Source organism: Hyla sarda, chromosome 2 (assembly GCF_029499605.1).
Source record: "Hyla sarda isolate aHylSar1 chromosome 2, aHylSar1.hap1, whole genome shotgun sequence".
NCBI lineage: Eukaryota > Metazoa > Chordata > Amphibia > Anura > Hylidae > Hyla > Hyla sarda.
This window is the reverse complement of record NC_079190.1, coordinates 360,768,063-360,785,654: the sequence shown is the minus strand read 5'-3', so window position 1 is coordinate 360,785,654 and position 17,592 is coordinate 360,768,063. Positions and strand designations below refer to the sequence as shown.

Sequence of the window (17,592 nt, the reverse complement as noted above, 5' to 3'; positions counted from 1 at the left end):
ATAGTAGTATATTCCAGTGCTTTTCTACGGTTCTTCTTATTTCTTGGTGACCGGCTGCATAGTTTGTAATTAAGTTATATTTAATGTCACGGATCTATTTCTCCATCGAGTCTTCCTTTTTTCGTTGTTTTTTAAGCTCTGGGTGTGTTGTGCAAGGCCCTTTTATCAGCTGCTTCGATGATGGTTCTGGGATGCGCATAATACCATGTTTCCGCAGCGCTGCAGTCCCCTTCAGATCGGAACACGCCAACAATTAATCTGTCTCACACCTTTAGCCAGCGAATGCGCATAAAACAATTTTTCCACAGCGCTGCAGTCCCCCACAGATCGGGACACTGCTCATGTCCGTGATCTGTCTTTTATTCACAACAGGCGCATGCGCGAACCTTCTCGTACCCCTGCAGCGTAACAATTCCCTGTACTATTGCCCAGAATCATGACTAGCCCTCCGCACACTAACTGTTATGTGCGAGAAGACTAGTACACTTGCAATACATAACTATATGACCTACTCCTTAATAAATGGATAGGAATCCCCCCATGGAAATGTCAAATCAAGCTCAAATACTGTCAGAACCAGTTCAAACACACAATAAACCCTATGATAGTTATCAACCAACAAACTCTGGGTAATTTTTTAACTTTTATTTTATACATATGGACACGAGTGAAGTTGTCAGCCATGATCTACACCACACGTCATCAGTATGTGTTTTTCAAGTAGAGGAGGAACATGCCCCAGACCTGTCAATCACATGTTTTAGCATTTTTTTCTGCTACAAATACCCTGTGTATCTTTTAATCTGCATATGCAATTTTAACATTGAGAAAGAGACAGTGCTAGTCTCGAAACGCGTTTGTGGCTCAATAAATGTACAGTTTCACTATGAAGTCCTTGAACACTGATGCCCGGATCCTTTTTGAAGTTCCTTCTACCATTGCATCCTATGATCGGCGTGGGTTACCGCATCGCCGATACCCGGGTGGCTGCACCGTGCTTAAATGTTATAAGAGGTGCTTCTCATCAAGAGGAAAATAAAACACCAGCACCAGAACCTTGTATATACGGCTATGCAATATACTCGTACTAGGTGGGGAGCAATCAGATGTATTCTGACCGGCTGTCGGCACTTGCGGTGCTATCGTTTATGCAGTATAGAGCAATAATTCAAACTTCTCAAAGAATGAAAACGCTGCACTCACCAGGAATTCCAACCATAGTGTCTTCTTTATTCATAAGGATAAAAGACGCCAGCAGGTACAGCGGGAGAGCGGGTAGACAGACATGCGGGGGGAGTGGCGACGGACCGTTGCGTGCTAACAGCACTTCCTCAGCTCATACGTAACTCCGTCCGAAGGTGTGTTCTTATACCTGCCGGCGCAGGTATCACCATAGTGACCATTATAACAAAGCAGATAAAATCACATATAAAGTGAAAAAATAAGTTAAAAACAACAACCTAGTGACGCTGTGAGTCTTTCTTAATATACACAACTATTAAATGGCTAAAAATGCTCCCATTTCACATTTATCATTCAGGTCCACCTGGCCTAATTCATTTGTCTGAAGAATCCATTTGGATTCTCTTCTTAGGAGTTCCTGATTTCTATCTTTGTTCCTCCCTGCGCCTTCCACTTTCTCTATTGCGCTGAATCTGAAGGGGACCGGTTGCTCTGCATGGCACTCATTTATGTGTGTTATGAACCTCGTGGCTCCTATACTCGTGGCCAGGGACCTAACATGCTCTCGAATTCTATGAAAAAGTTGCCTAATTGTCTTGCCAATATAAAACCTGCCACATTTGCAAACTAGGGTATACACGACATAACTGCTCCTGCACATGAAAAATTGTTTAATCTGTATGTCATGTCCCCCCAACTTAACAAACTTGGCTTTAGCATTGTATTTACAATAGGAACAAGTTGAACAAGTAAAATTTCCAACAGGGCAAATATCCGTTAACCAATTAATTTTATGTTGTTTCTCTTTTTTATATTTTTTTATTGCATCATGTATCGTTCTATTCTTTTTGAATGTGATAATTGGTGGATTCTCTACAATTTTTTTTATATCCAAATCTTGTTGGAGCATGTACCAATGAGTACTAATTGTTCTTTTAATTGTATGGTTTATTGGAGTATTCCTAAAGGAAAAAAATGTCCTCTCATTTTTTAATTTCTTTTTGGTTTTTATAAGTTCTTCCCTTGGGATTTTGTCTATCCTCTCCTTTGCTTTTTTCAGTACCCTCGGTGGGTACCCTCTCTTCAGTAGTCGGTTTTCTAACTCTTCCGCTTGTCGTTCGAACAACAAGGGGTCATTATTAATCCTCTTCAACCGAGTGAGTTGGCCGAAGGGGATTGCATCTTTAGTGTGTTCCGGATGAGACGATCCGTAATGCAGTATGGAGTTCTTGGACGTGACCTTCCTGTATCCTGTAGTTATAATATTGTTATTTACTACTTCTATTTTCATGTCCAAGAACTCCAAGCTGTTGCCCCCGAACATGCTTGTGAACATCATGTTCACCTGATTGGATTTGTTAAGGTATTGTACAAATCCATAGAAATCCACCTCTGCTCCGTCCCAGATGACAAAAATGTGATCCACGAAACGGAGGAGGTTCTTAATATGGCTTACAAACGGGTTAGACCTTGTGAAGATATGTTGCCTCTCAAAGATGGCCAGGAACAGGTTAGCGAACGAGCATGACACCAATGTGCCCAAGGCCATGCCCGTTTGCTGCCTGTACCACTGGCCCTCATAGTGGAACACGTTGTTATGTAAAATCAGTTCCAGGGATTCAGTCACAAACTCCACAAATGCCGGGGATTTTTCTGTACATTCAAGTAATTCCCTGACTGACAATATCCCTGCATCCTGAGGGATGCGGGTATATAGGCTTTCTACGTCAATGGACGCCAATTTATATCCCTCCTGCCACCTAAAATCTTTCAGTGCTGCTATGAGGTCTCCTGTGTCCTTAATGTGTGTGGGAGTGTGCTTTAACAAAGGGGACACCAGCCAGTCGATGTAGCTGGACAGGTGCTCCATAGGAGCACCTATCCCAGCCACTATCGGCCACCCTGGTGGGCAGTCACTTTCTTATGCGTATATACAATTTGGGTCTGGCTGGATTTTTAGGGAGTAGATGTTCTGCTAATTTGTCGGTAATTATGTTTTTTTTCAGTATACTTTCTCAGGTGGCTTCTCAATTTATCCATTATTTTTAATGTGGGGTCACTTTTTATTTTTTCATAAACATCGGTGTTATCAAATTGTTTATGGGCTTCTTTTTCATAGTCATCCCTAAACTTTCATAGAAAGAATAATGAATTCAACAGATTCAATAAAACAAAAAAGTACCCCAAGAAGTCGGATTATCTAACAACGGAATCAGAGTCGAGTGGCTCTGATGAGGGCCCAAGTAGAGGTGCAGTACCCCCTGCGGCTAATTTTTTAGGAAATCCGGAAGGAGGAGAACAAGACGGGGGGGGGGGGGGGGCGAAAGAAGAATAGGAGAGTAAAAAAAGCCCTCGAGGAAACGGAAAAGGGTAACATGGAGGAGCTAAATGAAACAAAGAATGAGGAGGACAACCTCGTAATTAATCTAACGGACTATGACTTGAGTGAAGCTTGTATCTCTGTCCTAAACAAGGGACTGATCTTTGGGATCAATGAAACATTTGACTATGCATCTTTTGAGAAGGATTTTTTCAGGGGCGTACGAAAAGTGAATATAAAAAAGTTTTCCGCAACCAATTCACACCTAAATAAAAATATGTCACCTAAGCAGCAAAAAAGAGAAGGAGAGGTGCCTTGTGTGGTGGGTCCTTTGGGGTTTAGGGTGATCGGTGAAGACTCCCCAAGAGATGAGGCAGTCAATAGGGATCTTATAGAGTTGGAGGGAGAACCTATGGAGGAAGACTTGGATACAGAGGAAAAGTTTTTTTCAGGGGGAAATCCATCAGCATTTAATCCCACAATAACCCCGGGGGGGGGGGGGCAGTTTAGGATATTAGAGCCCTGATTTATCCTACCCCCACCCATAACATAACTGTGGAGGAAAGGGGAGCTTTAAAATGGTTAGGGGAGAAAGAGGACATAGTCATCTCGAAGCCAGACAAAGGAGGGGGGAGTAGTGGTCTGGTTTAGGGATGACTATGAAAAAGAAGCCCACAAACAATTTGATAACACCGATGTTTATGAAAAAATAAAAAGTGACCCCACATTAAAAATAATGGATAAATTGAGAAGTCACCTGAGGAAGTATACTGAAAAAAACATAATTACCGACAAATTAGCAGAACGTCTCCTCCCTAAAAATCCAGCCAGACCCAAATGGTATATATTGCCGAAGACACATAAGAAAGTGACCCCCCCCACCAAGGAGGCCGATAGTGGCTGGGATAGGTGCTCCTATGGAGCACCTGTCCAGCTACATCGACTGGCTGGTGTCCCCTTTGTTAAAACACACTCCCACACACATTAAGGACACAGGAGACCTCATAGCAGCACTGAAAGATTTTAGGTGGCTGGAGGGATATAAATTGGCATCCATTGACGTAGAAAGCCTATATACCCGCATCCCTCAGGATGCGGGTATATGGGCAGTCAGGGAATTACTTGAATGTACTGAAAAATCACCCGACACTTGTGGAGTTCGTGACTGAATCCCTGGAACTGATTTTACATAACAACGCGTTCCACTATGAGGGCCAGTGGTACAGGCAGCGAACGGGCACGGCCATGGGTAAACCAGTGTCGTGCTCATTTGCTAACCTGTTCCTGGCCATCTTTGAGAGGCGACATATCTTCACAAGGTCTAACCCGTTTGTAAGCCATATTAAGAACCTCCTCCGTTTTGTGGATGACATTTTTGTCATCTGGGACGGAACGGAGGAGGATTTCTATGGATTTGTACAATACCTTAACAAATCCAATCAGGTGAACATGATGTTCACAAGCATGTTCGGGGGCAACAGCTTGGAGTTCTTGGATGTGAAAATAGAAGTAGTAAATAACAATATTATAACTACAGGATACAGGAAGGTCACGTCCAAGAACTCCATACATCATTACGGATCGTCTCATCCGGAACACACTAAAGATGCAATCCCCTTCGGCCAACTCACTCGGTTGAAGAGGATTAATAATGACCCCTTGTTGTTCTAACGACAAGCGGAAGAGTTAGGAAACCTACTACTGAAGAGAGGGTACCCACTGAGGGTATTGAAAAAAACAAAGGAGAGGATAGACAAAATCCCAAGGGAAGAACTTATAAAAACCAAAAAGAAATTAAAAAATGAGAGGACATTTTTTTCCTTTAGGAATACTCCAATGAACCATATAATTAAAAGAACAATTAGTACTCATTGGTACATGCTCCAACAAGATTTGGATATAAAAAAATAGTAGAGAATCCACCAATTATCACATTCAAAAAGAATAGAACGATACATGATGCAATAAAAAAATATAAAAAAGAGAAACAACATAAAACTAATTGGTTAACGGATATTTGCCCTGTTGGAAATTTTACTTGTTCAACTTGTTCCTATTGTAAATACAATGCTAAAGCCAAGTTTGTTAAGTTAGGTGGACACGACATACAGATTAAACAATTTTTCACGTGCATGAGCAGTTATGTCGTGTATACCCTAGTTTGTAAATGTGGCAGGTTTTATATTGGCAAGACAATTAGGCCACTTTTTCATAGGATTCAAGAGCATGTTAGGTCCCTGGCCACGGGTGTAGGAGCCATGAGGTTCATAACACACATAAATGAGTGCCATGCAGAGGAACCGGTCCCCTTCAGATTCAGCGCAATAGAAAAAGTGGAAGGCGCAGGGAGGAACGGAGATAAAAATCAGGAACTCCTAAGAAGAGAATCCAAATAGATTCTCCGGACAAATGCATTAGGCCAGGCGGGCCTGAATGATAAATATGAAATGGGAGCATTTTTAGCCATTTAATAGTTGTGTATATTAAGAAAGACTCACAGCGTCACTAGGTTGTTGTTTTTAACTTATTTTTTCACTTTATATGTGATTTTATCTGCTTTGTTATAATGGTCACTATGGTGATATCTGTGCCGGCAGGTATAAGAACACACCTTCGGATGGAGTTACGTATGAGCTGAGGAAGTGCTGTGAGCACGCAACGGTCCGTCACCACTCCCCCCGCATGTCTGTCTACCCGCTCTCCCACTGTACTTGCTGGCGTCTTTTATCCTTATGAATAAAGAAGACACTATGGTTGGAATTCCTGGTGAGTGCTGTGTTATAAGAGGTGGTAGTGTCTAACACACAACCCCAAAAGGTGAGCATAACCGCCTCTCTTTTTTTCATTTAGCACTCAGTGTGATTTACTGCATCAGACGTACTATCCCATAAGCTCTGCTATCTTTTGCATAGATACAGGTCTCCCTACTCGTGTCAATAAACTTATTGATATGAATAAACCAACAAAGTCAATTACTGATCCACTGCGTGTAATACCATTGTGTCTTTTTGCTTAGATTTGGTCTATGAGCTGTGTGCGGGGCTCATTTTTGTGCCATGATCTGTAGTTTTTTATCAGCATTATTTTGGGGTAGAGGGGATTTTTTTTTTTTAACAGTGGACATTTTTGTATTTGGGAATAGCAGCTACATTGTTAATGTATTTTATGCATTGTAAGTAATTTTTTGGGGAGTTACAACTTTTTTTTTATTACAAACATAAATAAAATAGGAAAGGGTGATTTATTTCTTAGTGGGAGAAGACCAAATATGTTTAAAGGGGTACTCCGGCACTTAGACATCTTATCCCCTATCCAAAGGGGGGACCCTCGTGATCTTGCATGCAGCAGTTAAAATCAGTCCCCGGAGCATGTTCGCTCCGGATCTGATTACCGGCGACCACGGGACCGGCGGCGTGATGTCACGCCTCCGCCCCTCAATGCAAACCTATGGGAGGGGGTGTGACAGCAAGTAAAGCTTAAAAAGTTAATTCTGAATCCACTGCAGCCAATCACTGAGGAACATCAGGAGAGTCAGGACAGCAGATCAAGACACGTGAACCGCGGCATCTGGTTGACTTCCACAATGCAGTTGATAGGGTCGTGGGACTTTTTTTTTTGTACTTAAAAAGGTTTAGGAACAATGTTCCTGATACAACTTAGCCTGGTATGCATAATGCAATGATCTGTGATATGATTTTTGCATATATTTCCTGCAGATTTTGTATGAAGCACTGTATGACACAGTTCATACCATGGCTCCTTTCTTGTGACTATAACTTATCGTTGTTTGTTGTTGATTATATGATAAAGTTGTTTTTTTTTTTGTTGTTTGAACATGTTATTTATTCTGCTTGGCGAAAAAGAAAGTCAGAATTTAGTTGTTTTGCTTATCCCCACTACAAAAAAAGGAAAAAGTGGAAAGTTAAAGGGGTACTCCAGGGAAGTTAAGAAACCTAAAAACGCCCCAAAGCCACCACAATACCTGTTATTTGTCCTATGTAGTTATCCATGTGGTTTTTGCAGCTCCTTTGGCCCCTGATGTCTCCTAAATACCTTTTCCTTGCTTGCAGCCAAGACTACAACTCCGATAAGTCAGTACAGCTCTGTGTAATAGCTGCCAGCCAACAGCTTTCACTATCTGTGTGCATGTTAACACTGCAACTCTTACACATACAATGTACAAATCTTTTTTTTCAGATTACCCTTCCCCCAGCAATAAATCATGCTCTGCTCTGAATAGCAGAAGTCAGTGATTAGATTTTCAGCAGAAAAACAGCAGCTATGTGGTCAGTTGTAACTGAGAACCTTCACTGCTTTTCTCTCACAGCTCACAAGCTCTCACACAGGGAGGGGAGGTGTGGCTGTACAGCCAGAGCTCTAGACCAAACATAAATCAGACAGAAATAAGGTGGTGTTGTCTTAAAGGCAGGCTAGGTCTCAGTGAGGAGACAAAGTGGATCTAAAAATTACGTTTTTCTCTCACTTGCTCCATGTAAGTGACAGCTGAAAGAGGGAAACTGCTCTATATAACTAATGAATGATATTTAGACAAATTCATAAGTTGGTGAGAGGGAAAGGATGGGCCATGGGTTTAGTTCCCCGGAGTACCCCTTTAACCCCTTAAGGCCATTTTGGCCTTAAGGACTCAGACAATTTAATTTTTACGTTTTCATTTTTTCCTCCTCGCCTTCTAAAAATCATAACTCTTTTATATTTTCATCCACAGACTAGTATGAGGGCTTGTTTTTTGCGCGACCAGTTGTCCTTTGTAATGACATAACTCATTATATCTTAAAATGTATGGCGCAACCAAAAAACACTATTTTTGTGGGGAAATTAAAACGAAAAACGCAATTTTGCTAATTTTGGAAGGTTTTGTTTTCACGCCGTACAATTTATGGTAAAAATGACATGTGTTCTTTATTCTGAGGGTCAATACGATTAAAATGATACCCATTATTATATACTTTTATATTATTGTTGCGCTTAAAAAAAAATCACAAACTTTTTAACCAAATTAGTACGTTTATAATCCCTTTATTTTGATGACCTATAACTTTTTTATTTTTCCGTATAAGCGGCGGTATGGGGGCTCATTTTTTGCGCCATGATCTGTACTTTTTTTTGATACCACATTTGCATATAAAAAACTTTTAATACATTTTTTATAATTTTTTTTTAATAAAATGTATTAAAAAAGTAGGAATTTTGGACTTTTTTTATTTTTTTTTCGTTCACGCCGTTAACCGTACGGGATCATTAACATTTTATTTTAATAGTTCGGACATTTACGCACGCGGCGATACCAAATATGTCTCTAAAAAATTTTTTTTACGCTTTTTGGGGGTAAAATAGGAAAAAACGGACGTTTTACTTTTTTATTGGGGGAGGGGATTTTTCCCTTTTTTTTACTTTTACTTTTACATTTTTTTACATTATTTTTTTACACTTGAATAGTCCCCATAGGGGACTATTCATAGCAATACCATGATTGCTAATACTGATCTGTTCTATGTATAGGACATAGAACAGATCAGTATTATCGGTCATCTTCTGCTCTGGTCTGCTCGATCACAGACCAGAGCAGGAGACGCCGGGAGCCGCACGGAGGAAGGAGAGGGGACCTCCGTGCGGCGTTATGAATGATCGGATCCCCGCAGCAGCGCTGCGGGCGATCCGATCATTCATTCAAATCGCGCACTGCCGCAGATGCCGGGATCTGTATTGATCCCGGCACCTGAGGGGTTAATGGCGGACGCCCGCGAGATCGCGGGCGTCGGCCATTGCCGGCGGGTCCCTGGCTGCGATCAGCAGCCGGGATCAGCCGCGCATGACACGGGCATCGCTCCGATGCCCGCGGTTATGCTTAGGACGTAAATGTACGTTCTGGTGCGTTAAGTACCACCGCACCAGAACGTACATTTACGTCCTGCGTCCTTAAGGGGTTAACTGCTATAGTTTTCTTTTTAACAAGCCCTACATGGCCCAAAATGAAGCCAATAAAGCTGCTACTTTTCCTGCAAAAATAAGTCTTCATATAGGCATACCAATAGAAAAATTAAAATGTTATGTCTTCTTCAGTAAAGCTTAAATTTATATTGTCTTAATCTTAATGAGCCACAGACTATAACAGTAGCATGTAACTTAAATGTAGCAGTAAAAACTAAATCTGAAAATCAGTAGTGGAATTTTTTTTAAATACATTATATGTACCCAAAATGTCACCATCGAAAATGAGAGCATATCTTGTAGCAAACACTCTTATTGTCTACAGTCTGTCTTTTACTTTTATTTAACCAAATTACTTCATACTAGTTGCTAAATTAGCTAAACTATTATTTTGTTTGTAATTTTATGATTAAAATTGAGTTGTTTATTTTGGTGAATTTACTGGATTTTACAGTGAATTCTTCATAAAATATTGGAACTCTTATCAGCCCTTATGACCTTCACCACAGTAATAACTTTGTATTTATATTTACTTTTTATAACCACGATTCTACATTTTTGTGTATATTTTTATTTTCTATTTCCTTTTTGTTGAGATATGATTAAACCTTTCATTTACCAGTTTATGTTTTGTGGAGATGCAGTGTGTGACAGTACACTACATCATTCTGTACAACTGTATATGCTACTTTTCTTTGTGACCTATTTGCTGCTACCCTTTGTAGCTGTAAATAATAAACAAAGTATCAACATCCACTATTTCATAAAGTAATACATTCCTTGTATTTATTTGTAGAGATTTCTGATAGCGAAGTTATTTAGCCATCTAACATCTGCTAGGAAGGCCCTGAAATCTGAAATTCCTCACTTTCGATTGAAGAAGGTGCAGAATATAAAGATGTGGCTGTCTCTCCGCTCTTACTTAAAGGTGAGTGAAGGTGTTTCACATTTAAAGTTTGATATACAGGTGAAACTCAAAAAATTTGAATATCGTGCAAAAGTCCATTGTATTTCAGTAATGTATCTTAGGCTCCTTTCGCACTATAAAATGAATCCGTTTTAAAGATCTGTTTGATGTTCCGTTATGGAAACCCTTGAAACCGCCCTTTAAATGGACGTTACAAAATCCCATACGGCCATTACAAAATCCCATTATAGTCAATGGGATTTCTACATTATCCGTTTTAACCCGTCATAGCCCATTATTAATAACGGACATTATTTTGTGATGGGAGAACGAACAGAAGAAATAGTGCATGCACTAGTTCTCCCGTTACTTTCTCCTGTCACAAAATAACGTCCATTATTAATAACGGGCTATGACGGGGTAAAACGGATAATGTAAAAATCCCATAGACTATAATCATTACAATTATGACAAATCACGGTTTGAACTATGTTGCTTTGCATGTAATGAGTCTCTCTCATATATATTAGTTTCACCTTTAAAGTGGCATTACTGAGATAAATGAACTTTACACGATATTCAAATTTTTCGAGTTTCACCTGTACAAGCTTCTACCCCTGAACAACTTGTTTCTTTTTCCTTTATTAGAGGCGAGGACCCCAGAGATCAGTGGATGTTATTGTATCTTCAGTATACTTGGTAACCCTCTCTATTGCCTTCATTTGTTGTGCTCAGGTAAGTGTTCACTGTAAAAAATGCTGCTAAATACTAAACACATTCAATATGTACAATACATTCAGGAAGTATTAAGACCCTTTTACTTTTTGTTATGTTCAGGCCGTGTGCTAAAATTATGCATTCTGCATGCAATACCCCATAAAGAGAATGTGAAATCAGAATTAAATTTTTTTTGCCACATTCAAAAAATGCAAATAATGCATTGACTTAAGTATTCAGACCCTTTACACAGTATTTAGTTGAAGTACCTTTGGCAGCGATTATAGCCTTCAGTCTTCTTATGATGCCATAAAGTTTGCACACCTGGATTTGCTGATTTTCTGCCATTGTTCTCTGCAGATCCACTCAAGGTCTGTCAGGTTGGATAACGACCATCAGTGTAAGCCATTTTTAGGTTTCTCCAAAGATGTTGAATTGGGTTCAAGTCAGAGCTCTGGCTGGGCAACTTAAAGGGGTATTCTGCCCCTAGACATCTTAACCCCTATCCAAAGGATAGGGGATAAGATGTCAGATTGTGGGGCTTCCGCTTCTGGGACCTGCCGCGATCTCCACTGCTGCACCCCAGTCATCCAGTGCACAGAGCAAACTTGCCATGCCGGATGACTGGTGCTGTAGGCTCATGATGTCGCGCCCCTCCTTACAATGCAAGTCTATTTGAGAGGGCATGGTGGACGCCCCCTCCCATAAACTTCTATTTAGGGGGCATGGCGTGACGTCAGGGGGGGTGCGGCCATGATGTCACAAGCCTCCAGTGCTGCAGCCGGCATTTAAACGTACGCGAGGTGCTGCAGGGAGATAGCAGAGTTCCCAGCGGCGGGATCCCTGTCATCAGACATCTTATCCCCTATCCTTTGGATAGGGGATAAGATGTCCAGGGGTGAAGAACCCCTTTAAACAAATTCACTGAGTTATCCTTAAGCCATTTTTGGCTTTTTGCTTAGGGCCATTGGCTAGTTGTAAGGTCATCCTTTGGGCCCAGAGCACTCTGGATTAGGTTTTCATTAAAGGTGTACTCCAGCGAAGTACACATACAAAAAAAAAAAAAAGCTCCAAAGCCACCACACTACCTGGATATGTTCCTTGTACATTATCCTGCCTGATATGCATGGCTCCTGTGGTCTCCTCTGGCTGCTTGATATTCTTTGCCATTCTTGCCTCATAGATACTACATTTCCCAGAAATCATTGTAGCTCTTCTATGCTGTCCAGCTTACTCTCTGAGAAAAGTCCCCACCATCCTGCTCTGAGCAGTAGTGAGAGATTCAGTGTGTGATTGGATAAGGCTGCACACACCTCCCAGTTCTCAGCACTAAAGTGAGAATGACTCCTCAGTGCAGGGCAGAAACCATGTGGTCTGTGTTTCTCAGGAGGGTGGGGGCTACTTTTAGTGAGGCATTTGGGCAGAGACACAGAGGAAGACAGTATGACGTATTTTCCTCACTTCCTGCATGTAAGTGACAACTGAAAGAGGGGAACTGATCTATATAGCCAATGAATGATATATAGACAATAAAATAGGTTTATGAAAGGAAAAGCATGGACTATGGGTTTAGTTCCCTGAATTACCTCTTTAAGAATAACTCTCCCTGTTCTAGCTGCTGAAAAACAACCTTACAGCATGATGCTGCCACCACCATGCTTTCCTGTAGGGATGGTATTGGGCAGTGCCTGATTTTATCCAGAATTTACACTGAGAATTAAGGCAAAAAAGCTGAATTTTGGTTCCATTTGACCAGAGAATCTTGTTTATTGCAGTCTGAGAGTTCTTTATTTGACAGCTTTTGTTTTGTAAGCTTTTGTTTTTAATGAAAAGAGGCTTCTTTCCGGCCACTCCACCAATCTGTGCTGTTTTTGCTCCACCAAAGTGTTGCAGGTTTTGGCACTGATATGCATTTGAAGATTTTAGACCTTATATAGACAGAGATGTGTTTTCCAAATTATGTCCCATCAGCTGAATTTACCACAGGTGACTCCAGACAAAGTGTAGAAACTGCTCAAAGATGATCTAGAGAACTCAAAGAAACAAAGCAAAATTTCAGGTGTCAAAGAAAAAGGGTCTAAAAATTATTTATTTGCAAAATTATATAAAATTTCCAAAATTCTGTTTTTCTTATTGTCACTATGGGGTATTGAGAGCAAAATGTTGGGAGAAAATGTAAATTTGTATTTATATATTAGACACAAAAAAAAAAAAATGGGGAAAAAGTTAAAGGGTCTGCATGGTATAATCACATATCAACTATAAAAGGGGTTGTTATAGCTACAGCACATATTGTCCTAGGCGCTTAACCAATATTTTTCCCACTGAAGGCCCATTTACACTCACTAATGTTCATAATTATTTACTTATTTAATCATAATGATAATTGGTCAGTATTAATAAAAAAAAATATCATATATAAAGCTGTTTTTTATTATTGATCAATATTTATAGTGCCCTAAAAATACCTGTAGCTTGATTGATAAATGTAATTGTCAACCATCTAGTTCCTAAAGTTCAGTGGGATGAGCTTTGTTCCATAGGACTCACTTTGCTGTACCAGAACCTGCAATTTGTATGCATAGAGTAGCCCAAGTCTTAAATAATAAATACAGTGACTAAATAATACTGTTAGTCACTGTTAATACTGTAACTAAATAATACTACCAGGCCCTCACTCAATAATACCACTATATGGTCACTGAAAAATACCATCTTACTGTTTCTAAATAATACCACTATACCTAAACTGAGTAACCCAACTATACAGTTACCGAATAACACCACATACATGCAATACTAATCAGATGCAGTCAGAGGCAGAATTAGCAAATCCACCGTTTCACAAGTGTTTTTTTCTCTGATAATAGTCGATTCAACAAGCTGCTGGCTTTTTCAGCACCTCATCCCTTTCTACTATGTATAAACCCCCATTTCAGCAGCCTAACATTTCAGTGTTGTGTCTGTTGTGCTGCCCAGTGTCCCCCAAATGCTGTACAAAGAACTACACAAAACAGTATGACCACGAGTGCTTCATAGTAAATAGCACCATACACAAAATGAGATCCTAGTGCTCATCATAGCCTCTAACAAACAGTGCCCCCATTAACGTGATTTTGTCATCTGCCTTTTTTTTAGCTCATAGAGCAGCACTTTCAGCAGGGAATGCTCTTTTTCTGTGATTGACACTTAAGACACAGTTTTACTGGTTTTGTGCAAGCTTTTAGCACTTTTCATGACTCACTGACACAGTACAGCTTATACACAAGCAGCAGAGCGTATGTGTAATTTATTATGGTTACATAAAGATAAGGGGGGAGAATTATCATCGTTGCTTTGGTAAGCGAGTTCTGTAGGCTTTTTTTTTTTTTTTGCTTTGGTTTTGCTTATGTGTGACACATTTATTATACTATCACAGGGGGTTGATAAATTTGGCTCACATAAGCAAAAAACAAGAAATCACTTTAGAATACAATTTTTTAGCACACATAAGCAATAAATGACTTCAGAAACACCAATTAGCAGCTTTGAAAAAAATGTGTGATATATATATATATGTTTATTACATTTTTCTAACCACTTTTTTTCCCTTAATGTACTAACTCATTTTTTTTTTACTTTTCATTTCAGATCTGTGATTCCTGTGGACTACTTTAAATTTAGAGGACTACGGTGACTAGCGTTTATTTGGTTTAATGTTAATAAAATGGTTAACAATGGCTTTTGGGGGGGGGGGGGAGTGTTTTTTTAATAATTTTTTTTTAAACGTGTTGTGTTTTTTTAATTTTCATTTACTTGACAGGCTTAGAAGTGGAAGCCGTCCTATAGACGGAACCAATTACTAAGCCATGTTTAGCGTTAGCCCCAAAAACCGCTAGCACTAACCCCCAATTGTTACCCTGGTACCCACCGTCACAGGGGTTCCGGGAAAAGCCGGTACCAACAGGCCCGGAGTGTCAAAAATGGTGCTCATGGGCCTAGGTGGTAACAGGCTGGTGTTACTTAGGCTGGGGAGGGCCAGTAACAATGGTCCTGGCCCACCCTGGTAACGCTGGAACCCTGGAACCATATGTTTTTTTTTTTGCATAAATAATTAAATATAAAAAAAAAAAAGCATAGGATTCCTCGTATTTTTATTTTCAGCCAAATACAAACCAAGCAGCAACAGCCTGACGTTACCAGGGTGGGCACCCCTGTGGCAGTGGGTACCGGGGAGTAATAATTGGGGGTTAGCACTAGCTGTTTTTGTTGGCTAACGCTAAGCCCAAGCTTAGTAATGGTTTCTGTCTATTAGCCTACTACTAAGCCTGTCAAGTAACTTTAAAAAAAAAAAAACACAACACGTTTAAAAAATAATAATAAAAAAAAAACACTCCCCACAAGCCCTTGTTAACTATTTTATTATCATTAAACAGAAAGGAAAAAAAAAACGCTGGTCATCGACACAGTCCACCGAATCTAAAGTAGTCCACAGGATACACTAAACTGAAATGAGAAAAAAAAAAAAAAAAAGTTAAATCGGTTAATACATTTGTCACCCGCCCGCGCATCTCTCTTGCCGCACGACTACAACTCCCAGCATGCCCTTACAGTAAAGATATGCTGGGATTTGTAGTCATGTGGTGCGGGAGATATACAGGTGAGCGACAAGCTTGTCACCTAACTCCTGCTGCACAACTACAACTTCCAGGATGCCCTTACAGTAATGACATGCTGGGAGTTGTAGTTGTGCGGCAGGTGACAAGTGTGTCACCCACCCCCGTCGCAAAACTACAACTGCAAGCCAGGAAAGCGGGCTGTAATGCGTTCCACTTCCCATGATACGGGACCCGCCGGGAAATTTAAAATTACAGTAAACTCTGCGGCGCCGTAGCAAAGGCAGCCCGAGCTGACATACACTGCAGCCACCTGGGACTCCCGCAGCCGGGCCAGGAAATGTTCAGGAGCCATCTCTGCCGTCCCTCAGTGTGTACTGCAGCGCTGAGGGATGGCAGGGATGGCTCCTGCACATCTTCCAGCCCGTCTGCAGGAGTTCCGGGCGGCTGCAGAGTGATGCCAGCCTGGATCCCGCACACGGAGCCGCAGAGTTTTAGATCTACTGTAATATCAAATTTCCCGCCGACTCCCGTGATTGGCTGCTCGATCCCGGCCAATCACGGGACCCAGCCGGAAATGTGAAATTACATATGGATAGAGATACTCGCTGGCACCGTTGTGGAGCCCGGGCTGGCATCACTCTGCAGCCGCCTGGGCTCCATCTGATGCCATCCCCCCTACTCCATGTAACTTAATGAGGGGACGGGGACACTGCTTTACATTCCCCCCCTTGTTTCCCGCCCACCTGCACCGCAAAGCTCCCGCCCGCTACAAGACTACAACTCACAGCATGCCCTCACTGTAAGGGCATGCCTAGAGTTGTATTCTTGTAGTGAGCGGGAGATGTGCGGCATGTGCAGGAAACAAGGGCGGGATGTAAAGCAGTGTCCCAGTCCCCTCATTAAGTTAAATAGAGTAGGGGGATGGCATCAGATAGAGCCCAGGCTCCTTTTAACATATGATGGCACTGCTGAGTTTCTATAACCCCATACTGTAATATCAAATTTCCCGCCAGGTCCCATGATTGGCTGCTCAGTCCTGGCCAATCATGGGACCCAGTGGGAAATGTGAATTACAGTAGAGACAAGAAAAACCTCCGCTGCTCCGAGTTAAGTTAAATAGGAGCCCGGGCTGGAATCACTCTGCAGCTGCCCGGGCTTCATCTCATTCTATCCCCGCTACCTTCACTTAATGATGGGGACACTAATTTACATCCCCCCTTGTCTCCTACCCGCCTGCACCGCACCGCACATCTTTCGCATGCTACCTACTACAAGACAAACTCCCAGCATCCCCTCACTTTAAGGGCAAGCTGGGAGTTGTAGTCTTGCAACAGTTACCAGACAGATGGGAGATGTGCGGCGTGGGCAGGTGGGAGACAAGCGGGGGATGAAAATCGGTGTCCTCGTAGCGGGTTAGAATCAGACAGAGCGGGGGGGGGGGGCTGCAGAGTGATGCCGGTCCGGGCTCCTTTGTACAGTTGTTAAATCATATTTCCCGCTGGAACTGTGATCACGGCTGCCAGTGGGAAATATAAAAATTTGCTCTCAAAAGCCATTTTGTAAGCCAGCTCTGAGCTGGCTTACATTTACAGAGTTTTTGAGGTGTTGCGACTTTTTGTGCGACTTTCGCACTTGATGAATCCGTGACCACTGCAAAGTGAAAAATGTAATTCACTTTAGAAAGCTCTTTTGTAGCTTTTTGCTTTCAGCCAAAAGTCGCAAAAAAATTTGCTTAGATGCACATACGGCTTTTTGTGCGACTTTTGTAAATCCTTCGATAAATCTCCCTCAAAATCCTTCGATAAATTTCCCCCAAAATCCTTCGATAAATCTCCCCCAAAATCCTTCGATAAATCTCCCCCAAGGTTCCCCACAGATAAAGGCTCTGTGCACTCTCGGCTGCAGCTTTAAAATAAGAA

General features: G+C 41.3%; 1 protein-coding gene across 13 annotated transcripts in view; it reads left to right on the top strand.

The window, feature by feature from the left end:
- The window catches only part of PHTF1 (putative homeodomain transcription factor 1), a 250,128-nt gene that overhangs the window by 193,370 nt on the left and 39,166 nt on the right, over nucleotides 1-17,592 (top strand). For all 13 annotated transcript variants that reach the window (XM_056558326.1, XM_056558332.1, XM_056558329.1 and 10 more), the window contains 2 exons: nucleotides 10,248-10,379; nucleotides 11,007-11,093. In XM_056558326.1, coding sequence (XP_056414301.1) covers nucleotides 10,248-10,379; nucleotides 11,007-11,093 — 219 coding nt within the window. The remainder of the gene's footprint in view (nucleotides 1-10,247; nucleotides 10,380-11,006; nucleotides 11,094-17,592) is intronic.